Genomic DNA, 26409 nt, shown 5'->3' with positions numbered 1-26409 from the left:
TATATTTATATATAATTTATATTCTTCATACTATATATATACATATATGAGACAGGGTACGCCTGTCTCAAAGGGGAAACAGGAGTTGTCAGGGCTTATTGAAAGAGCTTGAACCTAGATTTGAAGGGGGAAAGAGCTAAAATCAAGGTCACTAGAGACAAGCCTGGAGGAGGCACACCAATGTTTGAGGGACATTGTGTTAGCAAGCTCCTTTGGACTGCCATCTCCCTGAAGGGAGGTGGCAGAGAGCCATGTGGCAGCAAAGATACAAGGTTTATTGATCTGTTAGAAATCCTGGAAGCATCTGTGAATGGTCACAAAGGAATTAAGGCTTCTCCTCCCAAAAAGGTGGTGGGATCAATAGTTCAACTGAAATACCTCTCCAGCAATGCACACAGCATGGCCACCAAACAGGAAGAGCTGGAAGCCATTGGCAGCTGGAAATCTGTGACATAGTTGCCAACACAAAGCCATGGTGGGATAAGTTGCACAACTGGAGTGCTGCAATGGATGGCTGTAAACTCTCCAGAAGGGATGACCAAAGAAGGCTGTGGGGTAGCTCCGTATGTTAGGAAGTAAAATACATATGTCACAGTGGTAAACCCCAGAAAATCAGAGAATATAAAATTGAAAAAAAAGAAAGATTTTTGCCAGATAAGATTTAGCTTCTTCACTGTGTGTTTAAAAGTACATTCATGCTTTCTGAGAGTGTCTCAAAATACCAGTAAACTTGTTCACATATTGGAGGTGATGAGATTCAAATCAGGTGTTGACCAGCTCAGCTATGTACACTGCATAAAGGTTATGACAATTTCTTGTAAAATAATAAAAGTATTGCATATAATGATTCTTTTCATTGTTTCATAAAATTGCTGTGTTTGATTGCAGGAGAGTTTGGACTGAATTTTCATTACCTACTTCTGCAGAATTTACACCGGGATTGAGACAGTATTGAGCTAATGAGTTAGAATTATTGGAAAGGAAAGAAAATCATGGCAATAATGGAGTATTTTTCATTATAAACTATGTTGTACAGCTTTTACAATCAGGTTTTTAATAGATCTAGAGAAATTAAATTGGAATTCTACCAACTTCTGTGTTTTTGTCATCCAATGAAAATGATGTTAAAATATGTCAAGACTAATGGGCTTGTCCCCTCTCTACTGAAGTAAGAAGGAAGGGAAAGAAAATCATGGCAATAATGGAGTATTTTTCATTATAAACTATGTTGTACAGCTTTTACAATCAGGTTTTTAATAGATCTAGAGAAATTAAATTGGAATTCTACCAACTTCTGTGTTTTTGTCATCCAATGAAAATGATGTTAAAATATGTCAAGACTAATGGGCTTGTCCCCTCTCTACTGAAGTAAGAAGGAAGTGGTATCATTCCTGTTGTTTTTCAGGCTCTATTTTTCATTAAGAATTAAAATGTATGTAGAAAAACATTCAGAAAAGTGCACTTTTCTATCATCCCTAATGCTAAATAGAAAGAGTATAAATTAAATACGTCTTAACTGATGTTATCCTAAGGTCTTTATCGAGAGACATTAGTAGAAACTTTCAAAGTCAGGAGGTTGAAATTGTGCTCTGTATGAAGAAGGAAGCAATCATATATTGCTGATGGGTATATTAATACTGCTGAGAGTGCATGCATATATCCATATTTATTAATATATTCAAACATTGTTTATTGATTGTGTATGGTAAATAAACTCATGCAATGAGTGTATAGATTGCTTTGTATGCATAAACATACATACACTCAATCTCAGCATTTTATATAAGTACGCACTGTGAATAATATAACTTGTCAGTTTGGAAGATTTTAAACTTTTCATTGCATATAAATGTAAAAATTAATGATGATATATGAATGGATAATTTTGTACTTTAATTGTATCCTTTTGTTTAATTTTGTGGGCATTTTTATGAGGAAGTCTGCAAGAGCAAAAAAGAATGTTTCTCAAATAAATTAGTTATTTCTCATCTCAGTAATTACTTGTTCACTTTCTTCCTCACTGCTAGTCTGTTCCACTACAAGAAGACTTCAGGAATCAATACAATCCCATACATTTTAATTAATAATAGGAAATAAAAATGGAATATACAAAATAGTATTGTCAGCCAAGCACATATGCATGTTGATGCCCTTAATAAATTAAATTTTTAGTTACTTCATATAATGTTTATTTATTCACAAATTCAGGAAGAAATATGACTGTAGTTTAAATTTTAATTGGCAAAACAGATCATATGCTTTTGTTAGACATTTTGCAGGCAAAAATATTCTCTCATGTATAAAACAAATAACCATGTTAAGTTTTACTTGCCAGGTGTGAGAAAAGTATATGTAAGATATACATAAACATAGACCATGTTAATGAGCATGGCTGTAAGACTTTTAGGTATGTGTGCTAACTCTTAACTTAAAAAAGTTATCCTTATATACTTCTTTCAGAGGGTAGAAAAAAACCTAAGCCTAAAGTCCTTCCCCCTACCCACATATTAAAAAAACAAAGCAAAACATACATTAAAAATTCTCACTTGCAAAGAAGGTTAGATTGCTGGCCTTGCCTCCAAGTTCAGGCATTGAAAATTTGGAGTCTTCCTTCATCCAAATAATATATATTCATTCCCCACAGGCAGCAGTGATGGTTCTTGGGATAAAGAAAAACTTCAGTCTCCCCCCACCCAAGGATCACAGGCCTCTGTTAACCACCCCAACTTGCCTGGACAGCATAATGTTCCAGTTAGCCATCCTCTCAACCCTCTTCAACAGAACCACCTTCTGCCAAATGGTACGGGTTGCCATCTTTCAGCACTAACATCAGCAGTTTTCTAGTTCCTGTCTTTATTTTGTGTTTATATAAATAGGCAATGAAAAAATCAAAGATGTGGGGAATACTGGAATACTTCCTTTAAAGTATTAAGCAGAGGAAGTGGAGACTGTAAAGAACAAATATGTATGCAATAAAATTGATACATAAAATAACTGCTAACCTGTGCATCAGTGGCATAATAATGCCTTGCTAAGGCACCTTACAGCAGATATTAAAAACTATAATAAATAGCCATTGCTTAGCAGTGATATCATACATTACACCGATATGAACAAACTAAGAGGTCTAATAGCCTCTCCTTGTGGCTAGAAACCCTCCATGGTTGCTAGTGATTCACTCATACGTATCCCAGAAGAAAACTGACATATAGCTGCTTTCTCCTGCAATGTGAACCATCTTGTCACCCATCACTTGAATATTGTCCATCAGGAGAAAAAAGAAGACAATGTTTAACATAGATGCATAGACCTATTTCCCTTTTTTTTTTCCCAACAGGATTGGAACTTCCTTTTATGATGATGCCCCACCCATTAATTCCTGTGAGCCTACCTCCAGCATCTGTCACGATGGCAATGAGCCAGATGAATCACCTTAGTACCATCGCCAACATGGCAGCCGCAGCACAAGTGCAGAGTCCTCCATCCAGAGTTGAGACATCTGTTATTAAGGTAACTATATAACAAACCAAACCAAACCATGAAGCACAAAATTGTAACACAGTCCCAACCATCATAAAGATTACAAAGATAGATAGGTGTCAAATGTTATGTTGAAGCATTTCAATACAATATACACAGCTTTGAGTTTTCTCATATTTCATAGTCTGTAGTCTAATGGCAGTGTTCCTCAAGATATCAAGGAAAAAAATGCTTCTTTCTGAAATTAGAAGAGATTGTTCTTAGAACTTTTAAATCTAAGCATTTGAATTGAAATGCTGCAAGTTATCTGAAGAATGCTGAAAGGCCTGATACTTTACCTCTGCAGAACCTAAATTTGGTAAGTCCCAGAACAAACTGGAATGAAGTTGCACAGAACAGACCCAGTAATCTGCAGACCAGAGCTGTAGTATTATGGAGATATGTAAAAAATATCTGATCTCTGAAATTATCCACCCATTTTAGGTTTTGTTTGCAGCTTTCTACTAAATTACACTGGTTATAGAGGCATTTATCAAAGGCATGGAGTATTTTCTCCTTACTGAAGATGATCTGTTTTCATTTTAAAGGCATTTCTCTGTTGCCACTAAATAATCATAATTTGATTTGACGTTTATTGAGATATCTGCATTTTGCCTGTGATCCTTCTTTAGTTCTTATGAATGAGAAACAGAAAGTACACAAACTTTTTTTGCTTTTGTGTAACTTATCTTAGAAATAGACATGCAAAGGCAAGGCTGTTTGGGTTTTCAGGGCTATTTTAGAAATCTGTCCCTTAATGCAATTCCTTTGACAAAAATTAGGTCAACTTAAAATCTCTTGGAACTTCAAATCAAGAGTTGCAAAAGTTTTTCAGGTTGTGATGATTTAACCAGAGTGAAGAGGTCTGACTTTATTAAGGCACTCAACATGCTGGTGTGCCTTCCCTCTTCAACCTATCAAGCCCAAAATCATAAAGAACCATTCAGTTAAAAGTCGACTGTTGTTAAGGACCTAGAAAAATATGATCTGATGACCTAATTTAGGTATCTCCACTTTCAAATGTAGAATCTTCTTTGGAGGCCTTCAAATGGCATCCTTTTCTCACCTTTGTTGACATGGAGTCTTAAGACATTGGTTTAAGAAGAATTGTTTCTTTAGGTGCTTTGCCAACAAGATTAGATTCCACTCTAATTCCCATCTTGCCTGTGTCTTGGGAATATAAATACTCTGCTGCTAACTGTTTGATTGAATGGTGATTTCTGCACCTTTATTTTTCTATTTTTACTTAATCGGTATTCTGTAAGAGGTACTTGATACTAATGTTCTCTGGAACACACATAGTTCTCTGTTTCATTCTAAACTTCTTTTGTTAACTATAACAGTGACCACTGGTACTAGAGGTATCTAGAAAATAAAAATTGGTGTGGCACACATGGTAAATGACACCTGACATGTATTAATTACTGTGGCAAAAAAACTTTGTTTTCACTATTTTCATGCAACTTTCCCTTGTTTCATATACTTAACTGAGAAGTACTTGTAGTTCATGTAATCTAAACCTGTCTAGTAGGTTAAAAGGTATTGGACTCTGAAAAAAAGGCACTGTCATCATGTAACTATGTATACTATTTTAACCATAGGCAGTGCCATACCAGAAAATTTTCCATATCCCAGAGTTCCTTTACTTCTTAACAAGTTAATTCTTGTTAAAGAGATAGTTTCTTTATAATCTGGGTGAAGATTTTGAAAGTATCTAGCAATTTTGGCTCTCTGAAGCATTCTATCAGCACTTTGTACCTGGAAAATATTTTTTTTTTCTCAAAATCATGCTTATTTAAACTTTTGTTTGTATTAATAATCTACATTATGTATCTGTAATTTTTGAAAATTTAACTATCTCATATTCATGCTAATTAAATCTTCATTGTGTCTTCCAACTTTTGGCATAACATCTTGTGCAAGTTATTTGGCAAACCAGGTTTTGTGTTCTGATCTGGTTTGCACGTAGCCATAATTTGAAATTTGTGGATTACAATCATGTTTTTAAATGACAAAATTAACTGAAGGTCTTTTAAGAAAAGTGTGCTCACCTAAGGATGGAATAAGTTAAGAGTTTTGGGATATTTATGTAGAGCCTGATGGAGACACTACCCAAGTGCTGTCATGACTTCTTTAGTCAAGGCCTGTGACATACCAACTACAGTACATATCTACTACAGATAAATGCATTAACACAAGTGTTAATCTGTCATCCAAAACTCACTTCTAAATCTAAGATCTTGCTTCACATAACTACTTCAATAATACTATATAGTCCAAGGAACCTTTTCTTGAAGGACTTTCCTACTCATTCCTTCAGCCGCATTGTGGCACAATGCGGCTAGATTTATGTCCTCTGTTTTTATCTATGGCAGATGAATATGGGCATGTGGACAGAGATAGCACAGCTAAGTAATTATGTTCCTATTTTTTAATAATGAACAGGATTGAAATATCAACCCCAGCAACTTAAAAGCATGAGGTCATCGTTGGGGGATTTTCTTCCCATGAGGATGGACATAATGTCACTAGCAATTTACCTGTTCTTCGCTAGGCGTAGTCAGAGGCTGTGATTTTTAATGTCTATTGAATTATATTCACTGAGTAGTTGAGCAGGAAACTGTAATCAACATACTTTTTTGAACCTTGTGCTGGCAATGTAATATTTATGAATAATAACTTATACTACAATCAAAATAAATATCTTAGAGAATAAATGTAAGTGAGAAGGTCAAACCTCCTTTTTCTTTATTTTTACAAGAATGGATAAATAGTGCAGTTGCCCTCTTTCATAAAACTGTTTGTTATTAGAATTATAGCTTCCTTTTTTTTTGTACTGCTGCATTTTTAGACTTCTTGGTTTTGTTTCCATTATCTTTTGGCTCATTTTTTTTACCCTAATTTTCCTTAAATATTTTCTCCTCAGTGACAATGTTTCCACAAGTTGTTTTGAAAAGTTTGTGAATCACTCATCTTGGACTATGTAGTTGCAACCAGAAATGGCAGCACAGATTTGAAATAAGAGCACAGGATGTTTACAGATTTAAACTATGCTTGAAAGTTTGAAGATGTATGAGAAATTTCTGCTCTGAAAAGTAGATCAATAGTAACCTTATCTAATTAAGTAACAAAGGACAAAATTAGGTCTTAGAAAATCTGAGTCTTAAGGTTATAAGCAGCCAGGTTCATTGGATAGAAGAATTGCCTTTGTGAACAGTGCCACAGTAGATGACTTGCTGACCTTTCCTTCCAATTCACTGAGTTCACAGTTAGTACTGTTATCTTTAAACTCACAAAGCTTCAAATGCCTTTCTATTACTGGGAAATATTTCATTTCTTCATGATAAGAAGTTGGAATAAAGCTGAGATCATGTACTGACTAAACATTTTATCCTGCTATGTTCAGGAGATGAGACAAAGACAAAATTACAAGGGAACCCTTACAAAGCAGTGTCTTAGATTTGGCAGTGAACTCTGAGCTCTAAAATCTTCAGAATTATATTTCAGAAGAGTGTTGTGCCCTTTCGAACATGAGACGAACATTAGATGTCTTTTTGTAATGGAATGTTTAGATATATGAGTTGGATGAATAAGAGGAGAGCAACAACAAGCAGGGACAGCAGATTGTGACAGCAATGAATTGCAGTGAGTGTGACAGCTGTGACCTGGGGATGCTTTAGACATGAAGTGGCTTTCATCACCTGCCCGTGGTTTCAAAGGCTCAGCTTGTTAGCAGTTTCACTACATCAATTTTTTCAATCAGCAGAAAGATATATGAAAATATAAAGGACATACTTCATATTAATAGCAACTTGAAATTACATTGTAAAAGTTAGAACAGAGCAGCAAGCCAGAATCAAAAATTGCAATTTACCCATGTTACTAATACTTATAGAAAGAATTAAGAATAAAACAGAAGAAACCAATACTTTTAGTGAAAAAGTGATTGGTGGCATAGCAATTTTGCCCTGCATTATGAATACATGAGATTAACTTTTGCTAATTCCCTCAATATATCACAACACTGGTTGTGTTGCACTAGTTTATAACTTGGTAGATATTTTTTTTCCTGTTATCCTGTCACCAAAAATTTGTTATTAATTTATTTAACAAAGGTAGCTGCTGGCATATTTTATTTTTTAGAATAACTCAGCTTATAGGCCTATTCTGACATAACATTTTGTCATTCATTCATTCATTCATTTTTCATTTTTCATTGGCAATATGTGTGTGTCCCTGTTGATGTAATTTAATGTTCCTATTTTTTTTTGCCTATACTATTTACCAAAAAGCCCAAATAATAGCCAAAGAGAAGAAATAGGTCACTGCCATAAAGAAATGATGGAACAGAGTACATTTAATGTCTCATGTCAGACTGATGGTGAGCAACTGCAGACAGTGGACCCTAAGGGAAACAGACTCTAAGAGGAAAATGAGCAAGTTCACTTCATGGAGCAGGTAGACATCAAAGGGACTGTAGAAGCTTCACTTAAGTCTTCTTGACCTGCTGTGTGATCAGCCTTAAGTTCAGACTTTTAATATCAGAATGTACTTGGCCATCGTAAGATGTTTCAGTATAGAAGAGTTTACATTACTTCATAGCTTACATTGCATTACCTTGCATTAATTACATAACTTATTTTACATTTACTGAAATTATGACTTTTTAAAATAAAATTAGTTGAAGTACTGCTCAAAATTGACTGGCACACCATCCTGTAGAGACAGGGGCCATAGGGACCATGAAAGTAAAATTGTACTTGTATCTTGTACCTTGAAACTACCATTAGACATCCTGGATAGAAAAACCTTCCACTTCATTTTGATTCCCAATGAAGCAGAATTTTCCTGTACTGTAAACTTGACAAAACTGCCAAAACTGTCAATTCATCAGATGTTATCGTAAAATCTTTAGATGTGACTGTCTTTGTGCATTGAGTAAAATTACATCCAAAGCCTTTGTTAACGGACCATCATGGAATTAAAAAAGTCGTAAGACGTAACATTAGGAATTATCAGAATGCCTGTTCAACCTTAATGTTGCAGCGTTCTATCCATAGAGTACAGTGCAATTAATTTCACTGTCACATGCTGTACTTTTCAGCAGAACCCCTGCCTCATTCATTGAATGTTAGAGGTATTCTCTATTTGAATTTTTTTAATTGTCTGTTCCAGTCTTATTTAACTTACGTTAATGCAAAAGTTTTCTATGGACACTTCTGTGCCTTACAAGAAAAGCATTATGCAAACAGTGGCAACATTCCTATGGAGCTGGATACTCATTTTATAGGAAGGGAATGAAAACAAAATTGATTATATCCCAAATTGGCAGAAGCACTTGTTTTGTATGCCTAACCTGAAAAACATGACTATTCAAATAACCTACTATTTCTAGAGACATTAGTGCATTCAAAATAGAAATTTAGACATTACTTCAAAGTAATTTTCTTCATTGTGTAGAGAAATATACAAAAGTGCATGAAGAGGGAAGCTACTTTCATTCCCTCTTTATCTGATACATGAAGTATGATTGAGATTTCTTCTTTATGTCAGGAGAAATTTGATTTAATATAAAACATTTAAATAATAAAGAGTAATTATTCTGCAATAAATATTCTAGAGTAAAAATAGGACAATATTGAGAAAGCAAACATGAAAATTGGGCTATATCTATAAAACTTGAAATATAAACCAAAATGATAATTTTCTTTTATTATGTCTGCAGACAATATGATATCTTAAAACTATTTCTAGGAACTTGAACATAAAGGAGAAAATCTTCTCATCAGAATAGCTTTTTTAAAAATTTGTGCTAATATAAGTTTGTATATGCACACTCATTTCTGTTTTTTCCTTTAGCATGAGTAGATCTTAGGTCAAAGTGTAGTTGACCTCCTTAATTATCGCTTAACCATCCTTATTTTAGAGGACACTGTGTTCCACCTCATTAATTAGTTCTCTCTATATGATTAAAATTATTTATTTTAGCTTTTAGTACAGATTTTTTATAATGAGCTTCGAGGGTGCTCACTGTATCTGATAGTCTGTAACTTGGAATAATGTTTTTGAAAATACCATGGGATCCTATAATTTCCTCTATCATGCATCTTTCTGAGGTGCAGTTTGAAAGTAATAGCAGCCACATTCTCTCTTAATTAATTTGCAACATGTAAAATAGATATCTACACATAACACATGACACAGAGAAGGTAGTACAAATTTTCTGTTTGGGAATTTCTGTATTCACATGTGTAACAGAGAACTATATGTAGTGTGAGATTAATTTGGTGCAAAATGGCAATGGGGCTAGGTTTAAGGAATAGGATTCATTTTGCTGTCTTCTAGGGCATAATTCATTGGGCCTATTTTACATAGCTAATATAGAGTGAGGTGAGTTGTACCTTCAAAGTGTGAACGTGTGGGTGAAAAATGAGCCTCAGGTGACTAGTTCAAATGCAGATATTCATAGTCCAGGCAATGACGTTTAGTCAGATGAATTCCTGGTGAATGTACAGTTTGGATTTACTTTGAAAGGTGAACCCCTAGTAGTGCTTGTTAACCTTACTGTTCATGTAAGACTAGATTTTCAAAAGAGGAGAGAAAAAATAAATTTTAAAAAAAACAAAACCGGAAGTCAGTCCAGCTTGCCAATAAGAAGTTACTAATTCAATTTGAACAGAGGTTTTTTTGCATGTCGATGTTTTTGTATACCTTAGAAAGATACTTTGTTTGTTAGACCAAATATTTATTTAGAAAGTAAAACATAATTTATAAATTCAGCTGAAAATATACACACACAAAAAACATGCAGGTCCAAAACAGATGTCAGGACATTTTTATGACAATCCTCTAAATCTAGAATTCTGTACTCTGAGGCTCCATGGCACTTCCAGGAACGGGTCTGTGTCATCATTAATCCAAACTGTTAACACGTTGGATGCTACTCTGGTTTAGACAGTGCAACCAAACTTTCTTGTAATGATAGGGATCTACTTTTGTTTGTTTGTTTGTTTGCTTGTTTGTTTTTAATCTCTGTAATGGCCCAATCCTGTGACACTCACTCCCTGGCTAGGTCACTGTACTTTATGTACTGCTCATGATTTCAGAGGATTAAGTTCTCTCTTCTTGTGGAAGTACTGTTAATGATTCCTTGGAAGTCTCCTGTTTGACTTCCTGTCAGTTAACTGCTGCTGATATTCCTAATAACCCTGGGAATAAACAGGGCAATAAAAATCAAGGAAATTCACAGTCTTTTTGTCTGCTGATCTCTTTCTACATTTTATGCTCTCAGTTATCACTGTTCTTGTGATGGGAGAAGCAAGAGAGAGTCTATGAAAAATTGCAGAAAAAAAAATAAAATGGAAATCAAATTAGCTTCAATTGGTCCAAAAGATGAATAAGTTCAAGATACTTATGAAGAGAGAAAAAAAGTCTTATGTAAATATCATGGATTATTTTCTTCATAAGAAATAGAAAATTTAAATTATTTCAAATAATAGTGCAATTAACACAAAACATTTGAACACCTGGATTTTGAGTTAGAAGTGGGTCTGTAAGAACAAGATGAGAAAGATGATGTGCATCAGTGTGAAGTCAGCAAGACCTTTAGCAAGCGAGTGATAGTATGCAGATAAGGAAATAGAAGTGAAAATTTATGTCATTCACTCAGTTTGGTAACACACACTTATAGTAGTGATTGAGGAAGTTAGGAAATAATTATTAGTCCAGTTCATCTTGTAATTCTTGAGACTAAATGTTAATTTAGAGTCTCACAGTGTCTTTGACTAAAGCTGCATTAAAAAATGAAACAGTAAAAAGCAAAATATCCTGTTTGTAGGTAATATAAAAGATACTCAAGTAATTAATTTCTTTCATTAATTCAGCTAATGCAATGTCAAATTAAGTATGCTGCTTTACAAGAAAGTCATTCCTAGAATACATTTCACACAAGTTCAAAATAGGTCAGTAAGGAACTAAAGAAAGAAGTCTGTGTTTTGATCACTGTAAAAGAGATTTTTAGAATTTTACCACCAAAAAAGTTTAGAAGTCAGGTGCCTTCTCACAAAGGTTGGAAATAATATAAACTATTCAGATTAGAAGGTTTTGAAATTTTTTGTATTAGCATTATTATGATAATGACTGTTTGAAATGGTTTGTGTCATAGGTACTTTCCCCAGTATGAAGTTAGGTTGCCCAGAGACATCATGGGTACCCCATCCCTGGAAGTGTGCAAGGCAAGGCTGGTGGGGCTCTGAACAAGTTCTGGAAGCTCTCCCTGCCCATGGCAGGGGGGGTGGAACTAGGTGACCTTTAAAAGTCTCTTCCAATCCAAACCATTCTATAGGTTACCTAAACTATTGAAAAGTATAACTCTGAAAATAAGTCATTTTATCCTCTGCACTTCAGTGACAAAGCACAAACATTCTAAAAGTTTTTTCAACAGTGATGAGCATCAAGACAGCTGAATGGTTAAAAAAATTATGCATCTCTACAGCTAGACTTAGTTGCATGTCTAGAGCTCAGTCCATGGCTAAAATTAAAGGATGAGTAAACCCAAGAGATGAATCTTATGGAGAAGGATGATTCCTATATATTTTATCTGAAATATCTTCTCCTCTGTAGTGATGTAAGGACCAACAGCTGCACTCCATGAACTTTGTGTTTTGGTATATTTTGAGGAAGGCTTTGTGTAATGAGGCAATTCTCAAACAGTGAAAACATGCTGCTGGAGCAGAAAGAAAATAAGCAAAAAAAGAGTTTAATATTGAATAACTACTTTTGTGGCCTGGTAAGAAGAAAAAGACATGATATAGGGAAGAAATTATTTCTGGTCTTCTGGATACCATTACTAATATATTGAGATAATTCTTAAAAAGAAATTACTTAAAATGGACTTTTGGAATGAGATTTTGCAGGATTTTCCTGTTTGAGAAATGTAGAAAAATGTTGATAAATGCATCAAGACATTTCTGTTTTTCTTGGAGAGACCAAGACAGTGTGATGTTGTGAATGATATGTGGTATTCTGGAACAAAACTGGAGTGGTTTCTAATTCTAGAGACAACTTCAATCTCAGAAGTTAAAATCTCTGACAGTTAAAATCTTCTACCTGTTCTTTACAGTATAAAAAAACACACCCCAATGTCACATGAACAAGTCTCTTATTTATGAAGTGGACTTGATATAGAGAGTGTGTAACTTACAATGTCAGTGGAGTAAGAGTATGAGAAGGGCCATTGCGTTTCTCTAAAGTGAAAATTTCTTATATTTTCACTTTCACAAAAATGCTCCTCAGAGCATTTTTGGAGGAAATAAATGTCAGACTCTTTAATGCTTAGGTTTCCTGTTCGGGATCAGATTATAAAGAGCACCTAGAAAAGGAATGCTTCAAATTTGGCCCTTAAGAGTGTGTTACCTGTTGCTTAATATAACCTCTGGTTTTGATGCCTAATTGAGTATCTTAACAGTTCTGAAATGTTGGTCAACCATATGCTAAATTACTACATATTACCTAAATTGTTCACACTACTTTTTGCTTGAGTATCTGTAGTAAGAAATAGAGAAGCAAAAAATGGAGAAAAAAACATAGCGAGAGAGGGTCATGTTTCGTTAACTATAAATAATTCCGTATTTCTTGTTTTCTAGTAAATATTGTCAGTAGAGTTTTGGGAGCTATTCAGCTCATCAGCCAGTAGGTGCAAGGATAGTATTGTTGACATCCTCCTGCCACTCCAGAAGGTAGTGTAGGTTCTGTCTATGAGCCTGGTGTGAACATCTCGAAACTCCTCCATGCCTCAAATGGCTCAAATCTGAGTCTTTATTGACTTTATGGTCTCTCAGTTGAGATATAGACCATAAAGTCAATGGAACCTCCTCCTAAACAAAATACCTACAACTCAATTCAGCTGCTCAGATTTGAGAAATTTGATATGGGAGACAACTTACCTTTGAGGTGGGTCCTGTTGTGTAGCATCCTATATACAGGTGTCTCTGACGTTTCATCTCTAGCTCATATGTCGAAACTACATTTATTACTTAGATTCAGATGTGTTGATTTCAAACAGAACTCTGCAGAGTTTTCTTCTTATACTTCATTTTAGCAAAGTGACACAGGTTTTATTTATTTGTTTATTTGTTTGTTTGTTGGGAGACAACAAGTCTAATTTCAGTACTAACCAACACCAGATTCTCTAGACACATCTCCTCTTGAGAGTAGGCAAGTTTTAGGAAAAATACTGGGCAGGGGACTGAATCCTAGGTGATTTCTGTTGCCAGGATTATAAGGCAGAAAATTCTATTTCATGGCTGTATCATGTCAGCTTACTTGTACAAAAGTGGCATTTTACTGTAGTTACAGAATAGCTCAGATCTGTGTTATTTAGTGAACACTTTTGCACATTTCTTTTAAGTGAGATCTAAATGTAAAGTTAATATTTTTCCACAAACCATGTCTATCTTTTCTACACAAAATCTCCAGTAAAATATACAGCTTATATTGATATTCCAGCACCATTAGTTTAGTACTATGACTTTTTAGAGCTACAGAATATTTCATTTTATTACTAGTCACATTTCCATTTAGTATTGCAGCTAATTTGGTTAAGACAAAAAATTTCTATAGACTATGTTGCTGATTGTGGAATTATGAAGCAAGGATATAAAAAAATTAGTTAAGGTGTTAATTAATTTATTTTACATTTCTGCAGAGTTCAATTCCATGCTTTCTTGGAGTTAAAGGGTATTTTACAAATGAATTGATAAAGCCAGTATATATAGTTTTCTCATGAGTTTGTCTGTATAAAACTCATTATCTGTTTTGTTTGTATAGTAATTATGTTTCGTTGTCCCGTGCATTCCTTTTGCTCACTCCATCTCATAATACGTGCTGTAAAAGCACACATAAATAAATAGGATAAACAAATTAAGCTGTTTAAATAAATTAATTTACTCTGCAGCTCTGTATTCAAATCTTATGTGCTCACTGGATTTCATTTTAATGAAACCCTTCTAAGAACAATACATTGTATGCCAAACAGTGAAATTATATATTAAATGAATGATTAAATATACCGTGTTCCAGTTCATACCAAATCTGTGTGCTGTGCATGCTTAAATCCTCCTAAATCTAAAGAAATAAATCTTCTATGTTCTGAAAACATCTGCATTATAATCCTGCTCTTGAATACCCAGTTCATGGATGTATAAACACAATCAAAATCATAATAAGCCTAGAGCTATGATGCAGTTAAACTATCCTCATCAATGTTTTTGACTCAAAAACCCAAGACTATTAAAGTGGAATCCACTTAGATGTCTTGAAACATTGCTCTAAAAAGTCTTCTCCCACTCCATCAATGGGCTCATGGAGTCCCTTTGCAATCAGAATCTGACGTTCAACAAATACTTTTTATGAAGCTTACCTGGAACAAATCTATTGATTACTATAGATGAGTATGTTGGAAAGTTTCTTAGGAGCATTCAGAGAAATAAATATTCATCTAGATATTGTGCATGAAAAATAATGGCTGCTGCAGAAGCATTTTGCTGTGTGAGGAATGTGCTGCTGTTTTTAAGAAAATTTTTCGATATTTGCAGCAGCTAATTTTCTTACGTGCTATTAAAGACGTCCTTATTGTATTATTTCATTGCCAAACTTTTACTGAGTTGAATGTGTGCAGTTGTTTGTTTGTTGGTTTGTGGTTTGGGCTCATTTTTTTTTCATTTTAAGTCAGAATTTCAATTATCAAAAGGAAAAGAGCCCAACAACCAAAAAATGCTAGTTTAACATTTTCAGTGCCTCCAATAGATTTCCCTTGTAGGATCCATTTACTTTTATCACTATTCGACCTAAGCAGCCTAATTCACATATATTGTAGCAATGAGTCTTGGGAGCTGTCAGCAATAAAAAGGAAACTACAGGTGACGTTAGAGAATTTTCGAGAAAGGACGATTCTGCACTCAGCTCCCTTTGATTATTGTTTCTGTCAAAGTTCTGTGTAATATCAAATATATCTATCTGCTGCATACTAACAGTTCTCATATAGAAGATGTCCAGTCCTGACCATCACAGTCCTCACACTCTAGTCTCCAAAACTGAGGAACATCCTGAAGTGCATCATAGCTCCTCCTGGCTACTGTGCCAGGCCTTTCCCTGGATAGAAAAACATGAATGGCTAGTTTTGCCCATTTTGAAGTAGTGATATGGTGAATGGTATGGGCACACTCATCCAAAATGTGTGATTCATTCCAGGGTTGTGGTCCATGGTAGAAAAAGACATCTAGACTTACATCAGCCATGTTACTGGTATAGGTTATATAAGGAGATTATATTTTCTTTATGATCCATAGCAATTCCATAAGATCTCATTGCTCGGGAAGGCCCTTTGAATTAAAATGCGGAGTAAAAGTCAGCATAGGGTAAAACTACTGTACCTGTTCTTTATATTTATTAACAGAAGTATATCATTCCTCATCCTGGAAGGCTAAAGTCTATAAGCCAAAATGCGCATTTACAACTCAACAGCATGATGACAGGAGTGAGGAAAAGAAAAACAAAAAGCAAAAGCAAAATAAACACCTTATTTTTATAAGTTGTCCAGAAGGCAGTTTAAAAGCCTAATCAGAAGAGCAGTGCTCACATTGCATGCTGAAATGTCAGGTCTAGTGTCTTAAAATTGTCAAGTTTCCACTGAGAATCCTCTGCAAATCCTGGACACCTCAAGAGGTGAAAGCACAAGTTGTATTTTGGGAGGGAGATACAGTTTAGGGAAGTAATGTTTGGAAACAGGTTTGGTTTAACAGTGCCTTTTTTTTTTTCAATTACTTTTTGTGTGGTCTAGGAACGTGTTCCAGACAGCCCTTCTCCTGCTCCTTCTCTTGAAGAGGGCCGAAGACCTGGCAGCCATCCATCGTCTCATCGAAGTAGCAGTGTGTCCAGCTCTCCTGCACGAACTGAGAGCTCTTCAGACAGAATCCGTAGGTCACATTCTTCTCCTTCTCACCACTTTAAATTTGATTAGGTGCAGCTGTTTTTTCTAATCAAAAACGTCCTCGTCTTAAATAGATCTCATATATATCATGTTCTGAAGTTCAGCTGCAATAACTATCTCCCAACGTTATGTTCCCCAGTTTACAGTATCATAATATCTGATGCTACATTAACGGGTACTGATACAAACTGCCATCATGTCGTATTAAACATAAAGTTACGAGCTATGAAATACAGAATTGCAGCCGGGAAGCAATTTGCTAGATTAGTTTTAGAACTAAACATATAGTGTAAACATTTTTTAAAGAAATTGAGTTTTATTTAATCTGGTTACTCTGGTTTGATTTCTGAATTGAATCTGACTTCAAAGCAATATTTTACATTGTACAATTGCTTGGTAAAGAGAAGAATTGGGTTAAATAATTTAAAAATCTGCATACTGTATACATTTTTTAAATATAAAATTTTGTAATGGTGAGAAATGATACAGGGAGTATTATCACCTCATGGTTCACAAGGTGCAGGATGAAATTAAACCATGGTGTCCCAGTGTGATGCCATTTTTATAAGGGCTCCGTGTACACAATGTAAATTACATGGCAGAGATCCTGAATGCTATGATATTCCAGTGCAACAATGGAAATTAAGGTTTTAAACAAAACCTATTTTATTGGTGTGCACTTACATTCATACTACACTTGCCCATTCCCTTCATTATAGTTCTGTTGCAGGGTTCCCTTCATTATTGCTCTATTGCAGGTTTTTGTGCTTTTAAGTCATCTTTTCATGGTGGAATTTGTCAGTAGGTGAAACTGGAGGATTTGGCATGCATGTAGCAGGCCTTGAAATAGCTCTACAAAATAGGTAGTCGTATTGATTAGATGCAACACGTGTCTTTTAGGCTGCTTCTTTTCAGGCTCTCCACAGACTCAGGAAGCTGACTCTTCATTGACCTTCAGATGAAAGATCTTTCATTAGTATGTGATGAAAAATGACTTACCAAAGAAAAGAAATGAGGCCTGACCATGACAAGCTGAAAATTCTGTTTTCTTATCACTTCGACGATTCAGAGTGCAGATTAAATTGGCATCCCATATACTGTGACCTATCTATTTCCTCAGGCTTGACCCACAAGCCTTTCATTATATTTCCCCTCCCTTGTCCAGTTGAGGAGGGGGACGGACAGAGAGGCTTTGGTGGGCACCTGGTGTCCAGGCAGGATAAACACATTGCAGATTTCATGAGTTCTGAAAAAAAACCTCAAAAATGTGGATTAAAATTTTTTAAAATTGATTGAATAGTTAATTTTTCTACAAATAGTGAAGACATTTTCCATTGTTCTTTCAGTATTAAAAAGGAAAATAAGTTAAACTAGATTGAGGCATGTTTAGTGGTTTTGCTAAGGAATGACTCTTTTTTAATAAAAAAGAAATTGTCCTGTTCAGCTTACTCTATTACTTAGCAGCAGAGAGGAATGAGCCCTTTGCACGTTTTGTTTTTTTCATGTGAACGTAACAGAGTTCCTTAAATAGTGGATCACTTCAGTAACTTCTTTATTTATAGGATAACTCTTTTCTAGCCTATCTGATTTGTTAACATTACACCAGGTTCATATGTACACCTGCTTTTGTGGTGCCAGCCAGAATGACTACTACAGAAATATGGGTTACTTTACTAAAAATGGCATAAACCTGTTGGAAATACAATTTTCAGGATAAAAGCATAGGGATATAAACTACCTAGTAGGAGTTTCTGAGATGTGCTTGAGACTCGTGAAGGCCTCTTTGATAACTGTTGGAAAGAGCCTTTCAAAGTGTCTGATGAGCAAATAAGCAATTCTACTGTTGTGCAGCATATTTAGAAAGCCAGTGTATATCAGCTGGAAGGCCCCAATGCTTAATTTTAAAAAGTTCTTAGGGACTACGTGTTGGGAATGCTGGTACTAAAGAGTTTTTGTACAATGAAACAAAAAAAAAAATAGATCAGTAAGTACTTCATGTAGAACCTTCTATACTTCTCTGGTTTGCTTCATTTTGCATTTCAGTTCTTGTTAAATAGGCAAGAAAATCATTCCAACTTTGTCTCTTCTTTTAGAAATTGTTTTAAACCAGAAGTAACAGGAAGAAACTCTCCTGCCATGTGGACCCTGATAGCACTAATTAAGTAGCTTTGTGATTGTTGGAATTCTTGTATAATTAAGAGGATGACTATATAAAATAAGTACAAAAGTGTATTGTTAATATGACGGCTGATTTCTTTCTGCCTGCGCTTGTGTCTAGCAGCTGTCCATCAGAACGGGCTATCTATGAACCAAATGCTGATGGGTTTGTCACCTAATGTCCTACCTGGACCTAAGGAGGGTGATCTGGCTGGTCATGATGTGGGACATGAGGCAAAAAGAATACACATTGAGAAAGGTAATATGAATAATATGATTCTACTGCTTCAGTGTAAAACAAGTATTGTCTCCACAGCTAAATATTATTATAATTGTGCTTTTTAGTTTTTTAATTGGGACTTTGGTTATGTTGGGTCTTTGTTTCACAAATTTAATTATAACAGGATGATAGCTTTATTCTTCTACTTTGTCATTCTTGAGATTAATGAGTGATATTTATATGAGGGAGAAATTTCATAAATATTACAAAGCAGGATGAGTGAAAAACAGTTTTACATTACTATTGTGTTTCTGACCCTTCTGCAACACTGTTTAGGTATTAAGTTTCTGTCTCCATCCAGTTGACTTTAATGACCTACTTCCCAGAGGGACTGAGCACCGTGAAAATTAGTCCATGTGTGCAAAAAGGAAAAAGGCTAATACCAAGCCATTAAATTAGGGAATTGCATAAAATGAGGCTGGTATACATTATATAATGGGATTTAAATTTAATTGAGTATATGACCAAAGTGTTTGATCTAGGTGAATAGTCCACGTGCACTTATGCTGATTATGACACCATTTCATCTCTGTTAGTATTCAAAGTTAAGTTCTTGTTCAGGGCTGTTACAGGGGATTTTGTAGGGGTGGTGATGGAATTTTAAAATGTGCATTTTATGTTATATTTCCTTAATATGTGTAGATTTTAAGTATTATAGACTACAAGCACTTAATTTAAAGAGAGGTTGAAAATGCAACATATGCTTTGCAAAAATATTCTTTGGGCTTATCAGAAAAATCAATTCTTTGAGCACAATGAGAAAAAAAGTAAAAGATATAATAGCCAGACATGGAAACAGAGGTGGAGAACCTGCTGCAGTTATTGAGATTTCAAAATAAGACATTTTGTGCCACATGTTAGTAGCTATAAGAGGATACCTTCTCTGTCTTGGGTTTGAAAACTGAGATATGAAAAAGAATTAAAATCTGGACAATTGTGTTCTGGACAGGTGGTGTTTTTAATAGGATTACCAGAAAAATTAATGGAAACAACATTTCTTTTATATAAACCATTTAGTTTGGTTCATTGCACACACGACTTGTTTTAGCTTATACTGTGCCCTCACTCAGCCTCTGCAAATTGTATCCCTGCTGTGAAGTATGATGTGATCAAATAGGTTTGTTTTGAATTTCCATAGATGATTTTATTTCAGCCTTTGAAGTTACGCATTTAAGTGTAATCAGACTGGTAAACCTTGCAAAGAGAAGTACATATTAAGAATTCCTACTATTTTTGTTGTCATTGAGGTTTTTTAAAGGCATTGTTTATAATGCCCAAATGTATTTTCCAATCTGTTGCCAGTTCACGTTTTTGCAAGATCTGTTACCAGAAAAATTGCTGAGAATTCTCTTTTTTTCATCAGTCCTTGTTTAGGTCAAACCTCCTATTTTTTGTTCTTCCCCCCTCTCTTCCAGCCTACTGAATTAATGGTAAATATTCATGGGCTATCTAGATTGATAGAGGTTACTAAATTAAAAATTGTTTTCTGTCATGACTACATTTATCATGTCTCTCATACCAATCTTGTAACTTTAATACTAATCTAATCTGTATTAAAACAAGTGATTTGACTTATAGATATTCGTGGAGGTAGTAATTATCTACTTTTCTCACTGTGAGTTTTTCAATCTGTTGCCTTACTACTGCAAATCAGCCAGACTACCACCATACTTAAGAATGCAAATGTACACACGTAGGTGGTGGTACTCTTGTTGAAACCCCATCACCTTCATCAGCTGATTCAAAAGAAAAAGAAAGAAAGATAAGAAATCAGAAGTTCTAAATAAGTATCATGAAGCATTTAAAAATTAATGGGTTTTCTTAAAAGCCATTTTTGTTGGTGAGAACTAAAATAGCTTTTAACTGAACTTGAGAGAACCTGGTAAATAATGCATAGTATCGAAGGCCCTGTCTTTTCTATTCTTGGCTCCTCTTCCACTGAAAAATGAAAAGACCAAAAATCTCTGAAGTGATCTGAGATCAAGTGAAATTAATTTACAGTCAACAGATAATCTAAAGGGGGAATAAAGTTATAACAGAGGCAACTGATCAATATACCAAATTTTCAGTGTCAGAGGGGTGAATCACACATTGTGTAATACATTTAGAAACAGTTGGTTGGCATTGGCAAACTGAATAACAGTTTGGGGGCATTCAGTCTTTCAAAGATCGTATGTATTTCTATTCAAAATACAGCCAGAATTTTTAGTGACAAAAATCAGTTTATTTTACTGGAGTTGTTTAAGCTACCAGTCAATCTCTTGTGCAGTTTGCTTTGGACTTTTTTTATTTGCCTTTAGACTGTCTTCAAAGACTGTTCTCAGGTTCTGGTATGTGCAGCTCTGAGAGACCTCACCTTCCATTGGAGTCAGGTTGTTATTATTACGCCAAGAATCAAATTAGGTTCTATGGATCTGTCTATTAAAACTGAAAAGTTTCCATCAGGCTCTGGGTCAATATTTGTTGCAGGAAAACAGGAGGAGTTTCTGTTCTCAAAGACCATGTGTAAAACATGGATGCTGGAGACATTTCCCAGCTGCTTATTCCAGATGTGCCGCATCCTAGATTCATGTTAGGGCAAGACCTACTGTACACATCTGAAGTCACACCCACTCCCCAAATTCCATGAGACAAAAGCTTTGCTTTGCTAAGGTTATGTTGTGGGCCAGCCAGGTTCCTAGTCTGGACGAGGGAAGACTGCAGGAGATACTGCAGACCACTTCTGCACCACCATTCATGCATAACTCAAGGTGTCGTTACTGTGTCACAGGAGGTCAATTATCCTAGATTTCCAAGGTCTGTTTTCTTATTAGGGATAGCAGCTTTTCCAGTTTTACTGAAAGCAGGCTGTAGAACTGCAAATGATCCTGGGAAGAATGAGGTAAGTTCAAGTGCATGATGTTAGTTCAAGTGCATGACAGTCATCATCAAAACCAAATATCTAATTTTGTAATCTGTAATTATGGACTATTTGATGAAGCACGTTTGGTTTTATTAAGTCAGATTTCACAAGAAGGACTTACGTTAAGTATAGGAGTCATATTATAAACAATATATTCAGGTTTTTACATTAAAATTAAGGCTCTGAGTCTTTTGAGGGAAAATTTCTGAGACTCAAAGGATTTGCTCTAGATAGTCCCTCAATTTTGGTGAGGTATATTTTAACACTTTTCCTGGTCAGCTTATATATGAGATCTCCCAGTCTGCAGATCTCTCAGTATGAACCTCTGCGAAATGTATTTTTGGTGGGTTTTATGGAGCTGCATATCCATTGAGCACTTCAGTAATGTTGCCTGTTACATCTGGAAATAGCATAGGATAAAGGAACTAGTGGCAAACCTAAAGACTAGACTGCGGAATCCTGATCCTCATTTGCTCATTGATGTGAAGTGCTTCCAAAAACAAAGTTCAAAATAATCAATGGCTTAAAAGTCAAACACACCCTCCCTGGAGATGTGTATCCTAATTCCCTGTAGGCAAAGGATGAATTGAACTTGTGATGTGTTTCCTGGGTAGTATCCTTAATCACTGTGCTTTTTGTAAAAGAGGGAAATATTTTTTAGCATCATCCCCTCACCCTTACAAGATGGACGTTGGCCATATTGGATCTGTAAGGTGAAATTTATAGCTCAGTCCTGTTGGCGGAGTTTGTCTATTTACTCGCTCCAGATAGCTGTGTACTATTTTTGGGGTGATGCTAAGTGGTGTTGGAGGCAGTGGCCACTCATAGCACCCTCTAACTGGTACCTGACTAGCAGTACCTGCTCTATACACTAGACAGGAATATAAGACCCAGCTCACTTCAGCCCAAGATTCCCTTCTGGGGGACAACCACTGAAAAGTTAGTTGCTTTAACACCAAATTTAGATGCTTAAGTGTTTTATTGGATCTGGCCTTAGGGCATCAGATTAGAATTTTCTGTCTGCATCAATTTATATTTTTTTAGATAGACACCAACAGCAAATGAAGCCTGAATGTCATGCTTACATTTTAAATTGAATATGTTATTTGAGGTGTTATGGGAAGGACACTCTTGCTGAAAATATGCAGGCTGTTTTCTGTAGCAAAATATAAAATACTCACCATGTTCAGAAAAGAAGTTAAGCTATTTCTTTCAGAAAAGCTTTTAAACTATGGAAATTTCACAACCACTTTTCACATAATCAACACTAACTGCATCTTGACTCCTATGATAGCAGCAGTTGAGGTATAACTTTATCAAATCCACATATTAAAAAGTCCCAGTATTTGGTTTTTATTTTATGTCCTTCATAGGGATAAGAGCAGTCTTAGACCTTGGGCTAATATCTTATAAAGTAGAATATTAAAATTCCAAAATGTCCTTAGTATAAAATGGAAAATAATTTAAATATTCCAAAGTTAGAATTGGATTTTCCTGTTAGCAGTCTTCCATCAAAAAGGGAACGAATAATAATTATCTCATCCTATATATTTAGATATTCATTCTGCATTATCAGCAGTCAATTCTTTAAAAATATATATGTAGTGTGAATACATATCAAACATGCTTTGTCACCTTAATAAATACAGAAACACATGTGAGTATGTTTTTATAAATATGAAGGACCCAAAGAAGGTTTTAACATCAACAAAGGTTCTCTTCTACCTGAGCTGTCCTCTAGCAAAGTCAGCAAACAAGTGATCCAGACCTTTGCTTAAATTCTGTTTCTGGTCTGTGTTATGACTTTAGCTAGTTCTCTGAGAAAGCTCTTTTGTAAAGAGAGTACTTACCAGTTGATGTACAGAGGAATTGTCATTCACAGTTCTGCTGTCCACCTTCTTGTGTAAACATACTTTAACTGTTAATTTTTGTGTACATACGTACACGTAGATACTTATATGGTATATTTATTTTAGTGACTATTGCATTTTAATGTGACAAGAATATAAACATGCCTTGATGAATTTCTATATGCCAATATATTTGCCCTTAACATGTTTCAAGCCTATGTTCTCATTTCTTTTCTTAAATGTTATCTATTAAATCTTAATAGATTAATTTTTAAATCCTTAAGATACCGAGTTCAGGCTTCACATTTCTACATAGGACTTCTCAAACCCTAACCAGATAGTAGTCAAATTTGTAACCTATGACAGATAATATAATAAAGATCCTCTAAATTAAAGGTTCAATAAAGCTAGTATCACCAAGATAACCTTTCGACATTGTGGTTCTTGGTCTCCCTTTTCACTCAGCCCGAGAGGCTCAGGAATTCTAAGAGTACATTAAAAGCTATTACAGTTAATGGACTATAAAGGTGAAAAATGAAATTGCAAGTTTTTTTTAATGGGTTGTTATTTATTAAGAAGCCAGGAAATATCTATTTTTGTTATGTAGAAAACACAGAAGCTTTTCATATTACTGGATAGGATATGAATAGTATGTGTATGCAGGAAGGAGCACAAAGGTAGCACAAACTTCTGAAAGGATTTTTTTAATGCAAATAGTTGGATAAAATTATTTCTATAGACTCTGATTAAGTCATCCTCCAATGACATACTTCTGTAGACTTGTTTCCTACTAGGGGCCTTTATTGTGCTGGGGTAGTAGTAGTTTTGGCACATTTTATGAGAAATTTGCTGTGCAGTTTTCTCTTGGCAGATATGTGCACATCAGTTCCAGAACATTCCAGGCTACCTAGAATCAATGCAGCCCAGTTGCACAATATACATTTTTCCTATTTTATATTTACAGTGACTCAAATACATCTTGGACATATCTGACTTTTTGCACAGGCTCAAATGTTAAATGTGCACAAAATCTAATGTATTCTCAATCTATTGAAACAATTCTGCCTGTACAATTCTTCTGTGTCTTGTGCCCCAAACAGTTCTGAAAGGTTCTTTATTCTTCTGTTTTTCTTTTTTGTTCATCTTTCTTTTCAATGGTCATTATGTGTCCTTCATGCAATAGACCTTAGAATGATCTTTAAATTTTTTAGGGTCTTTATTACATATATAGGGGAGAGGAATTAAAAACCCCTTTGATATACTTTGTGTGTTCATTTTCGTTTTTTAAAATGCATTCTTAAATGGAAGACGTAATGATAATTGATGTTAGCAAGGACTTCTGCAGTTTTTAAATCATCCGTTCCCTTTGTATTTACTACTAGGAGAATATGTTACAGGGAATGAAGTTAATGAAGTTATGGCATCCCACTAAGAGGGGATATGTCCCATAGCACCATGAGGGTGATCAGACAAATAAAGTTCTGTTTCTCTAAAGTGGTTATTTTTAGCTTTCCTTTCTGCAGGAGAAGCAAAAAAAAATACATGATGTGCCTAGCTACTCTGGAACTGAATTCTGAAGACATTAAGAAATACACAATTGTTTTGTGTATTTAAAGGGAATATAGAGTCATACATATACTTCCTGACAATATCCATAAGTGAATGCCCCAGCTTTAATGGAAGAAAAGTTTTATTTCCTAGGCTCTTCTTGTACCACGTGGTTACCATTACAGAAAAGAGAGCTTACAGCAAAATTTTAAGAATGCCTTCCACACAAGATGACTTGAAGGAACTACTTCAAAAGTGCTAATAACCTGCTCTGCAATTAGTTTTATCTAAGTTATTGAAAATACAAAAAAATCAATTTTCAATAGTCTTAGCTGCGAATTGCAACCTTGATATTATTTCCCTCTAAATAGTATGGATAATTTTATATAATTATGAATATTTTTCCTCCTTAAAAAAAAATTAACTTCATGCCACTTCCTTTGTGTTACACTATCTCTGTATAATCTTTTCCAAATTTTTGTTCTGAGAAGTACCATGATTATTACAGAATCTGCTATCTTTCCATGTAATATATGATCATAACAAATTCTCAGAGATACTTTTTTCCCTGAGTGCAAAGGGTTTGGGTTTGTCCTTTGAGATGTCACAGTTCAACCAGAAGCAGTTTTCATTTGTTCCTACCTTTCAACTTTATTTTGTTGAAAAAGCTTCTCCACTTTGATGATGCATCTAATATCTGGATGATTTGCATCATTTTTTTCTTTGTGCTATTTAGAAAGTTACTTTGAAAAAAAAAAATCACAGATTTTATGTCTCTGAGCAGGTTGTCTTTGGGTTTGAAAGGTTGATTCAGAGTCCAACAGATTGAGTTAGGAAAAAGTCTGCCTTGTGCCTGCATCTCCTTCAACAGGTTCTGGAATTAACTTGCTTAGTTTTGGTTTTAGAGAGCAGTCATATCTCTGAAATTTCTTGTGAGCTAATAGGATACATTAATCTGGTTTACACTGATTCTTTAGAGTTTTGGAAATTATATTGCATTCTTGGTCACAAACTCCGAAACAGGCTAGAAGTAATTGAAAGTTGAACTTCAGATTCTCCAAGCAGTATTTTTAAGAAGTCAGTACAGTCATCATAATATATAGCTGAATGCAACACAGTAATGAAGAATAGTATGTCTTGGGTAAAGTTAGTTGGTACAGAGAAA

The 26409-nt window shown here is 34.8% G+C and overlaps 1 protein-coding gene across 1 annotated transcript in view; it reads left to right on the top strand.

The window, feature by feature from the left end:
• DACH1 (dachshund family transcription factor 1) overlaps positions 1 to 26409 on the top strand; it is a gene marked incomplete at both ends in the record, with an annotated part of 164402 nt that overhangs the window by 80194 nt on the left and 57799 nt on the right. Inside the window, 4 exons of the mRNA XM_009080840.1 lie at positions 2645 to 2800; positions 3338 to 3510; positions 16358 to 16493; positions 18789 to 18923. Of these exons, the coding sequence (XP_009079088.1) occupies positions 2645 to 2800; positions 3338 to 3510; positions 16358 to 16493; positions 18789 to 18923 (600 nt within the window). The remainder of the gene's footprint in view (positions 1 to 2644; positions 2801 to 3337; positions 3511 to 16357; positions 16494 to 18788; positions 18924 to 26409) is intronic.

Source organism: Acanthisitta chloris, unplaced genomic scaffold, assembly GCF_000695815.1.
Source record: "Acanthisitta chloris isolate BGI_N310 unplaced genomic scaffold, ASM69581v1 scaffold22208, whole genome shotgun sequence".
In the NCBI taxonomy this organism is placed as follows: Eukaryota; Metazoa; Chordata; class Aves; order Passeriformes; family Acanthisittidae; genus Acanthisitta; species Acanthisitta chloris.
This window is presented reverse-complemented; position numbering and strand designations above follow the sequence as displayed.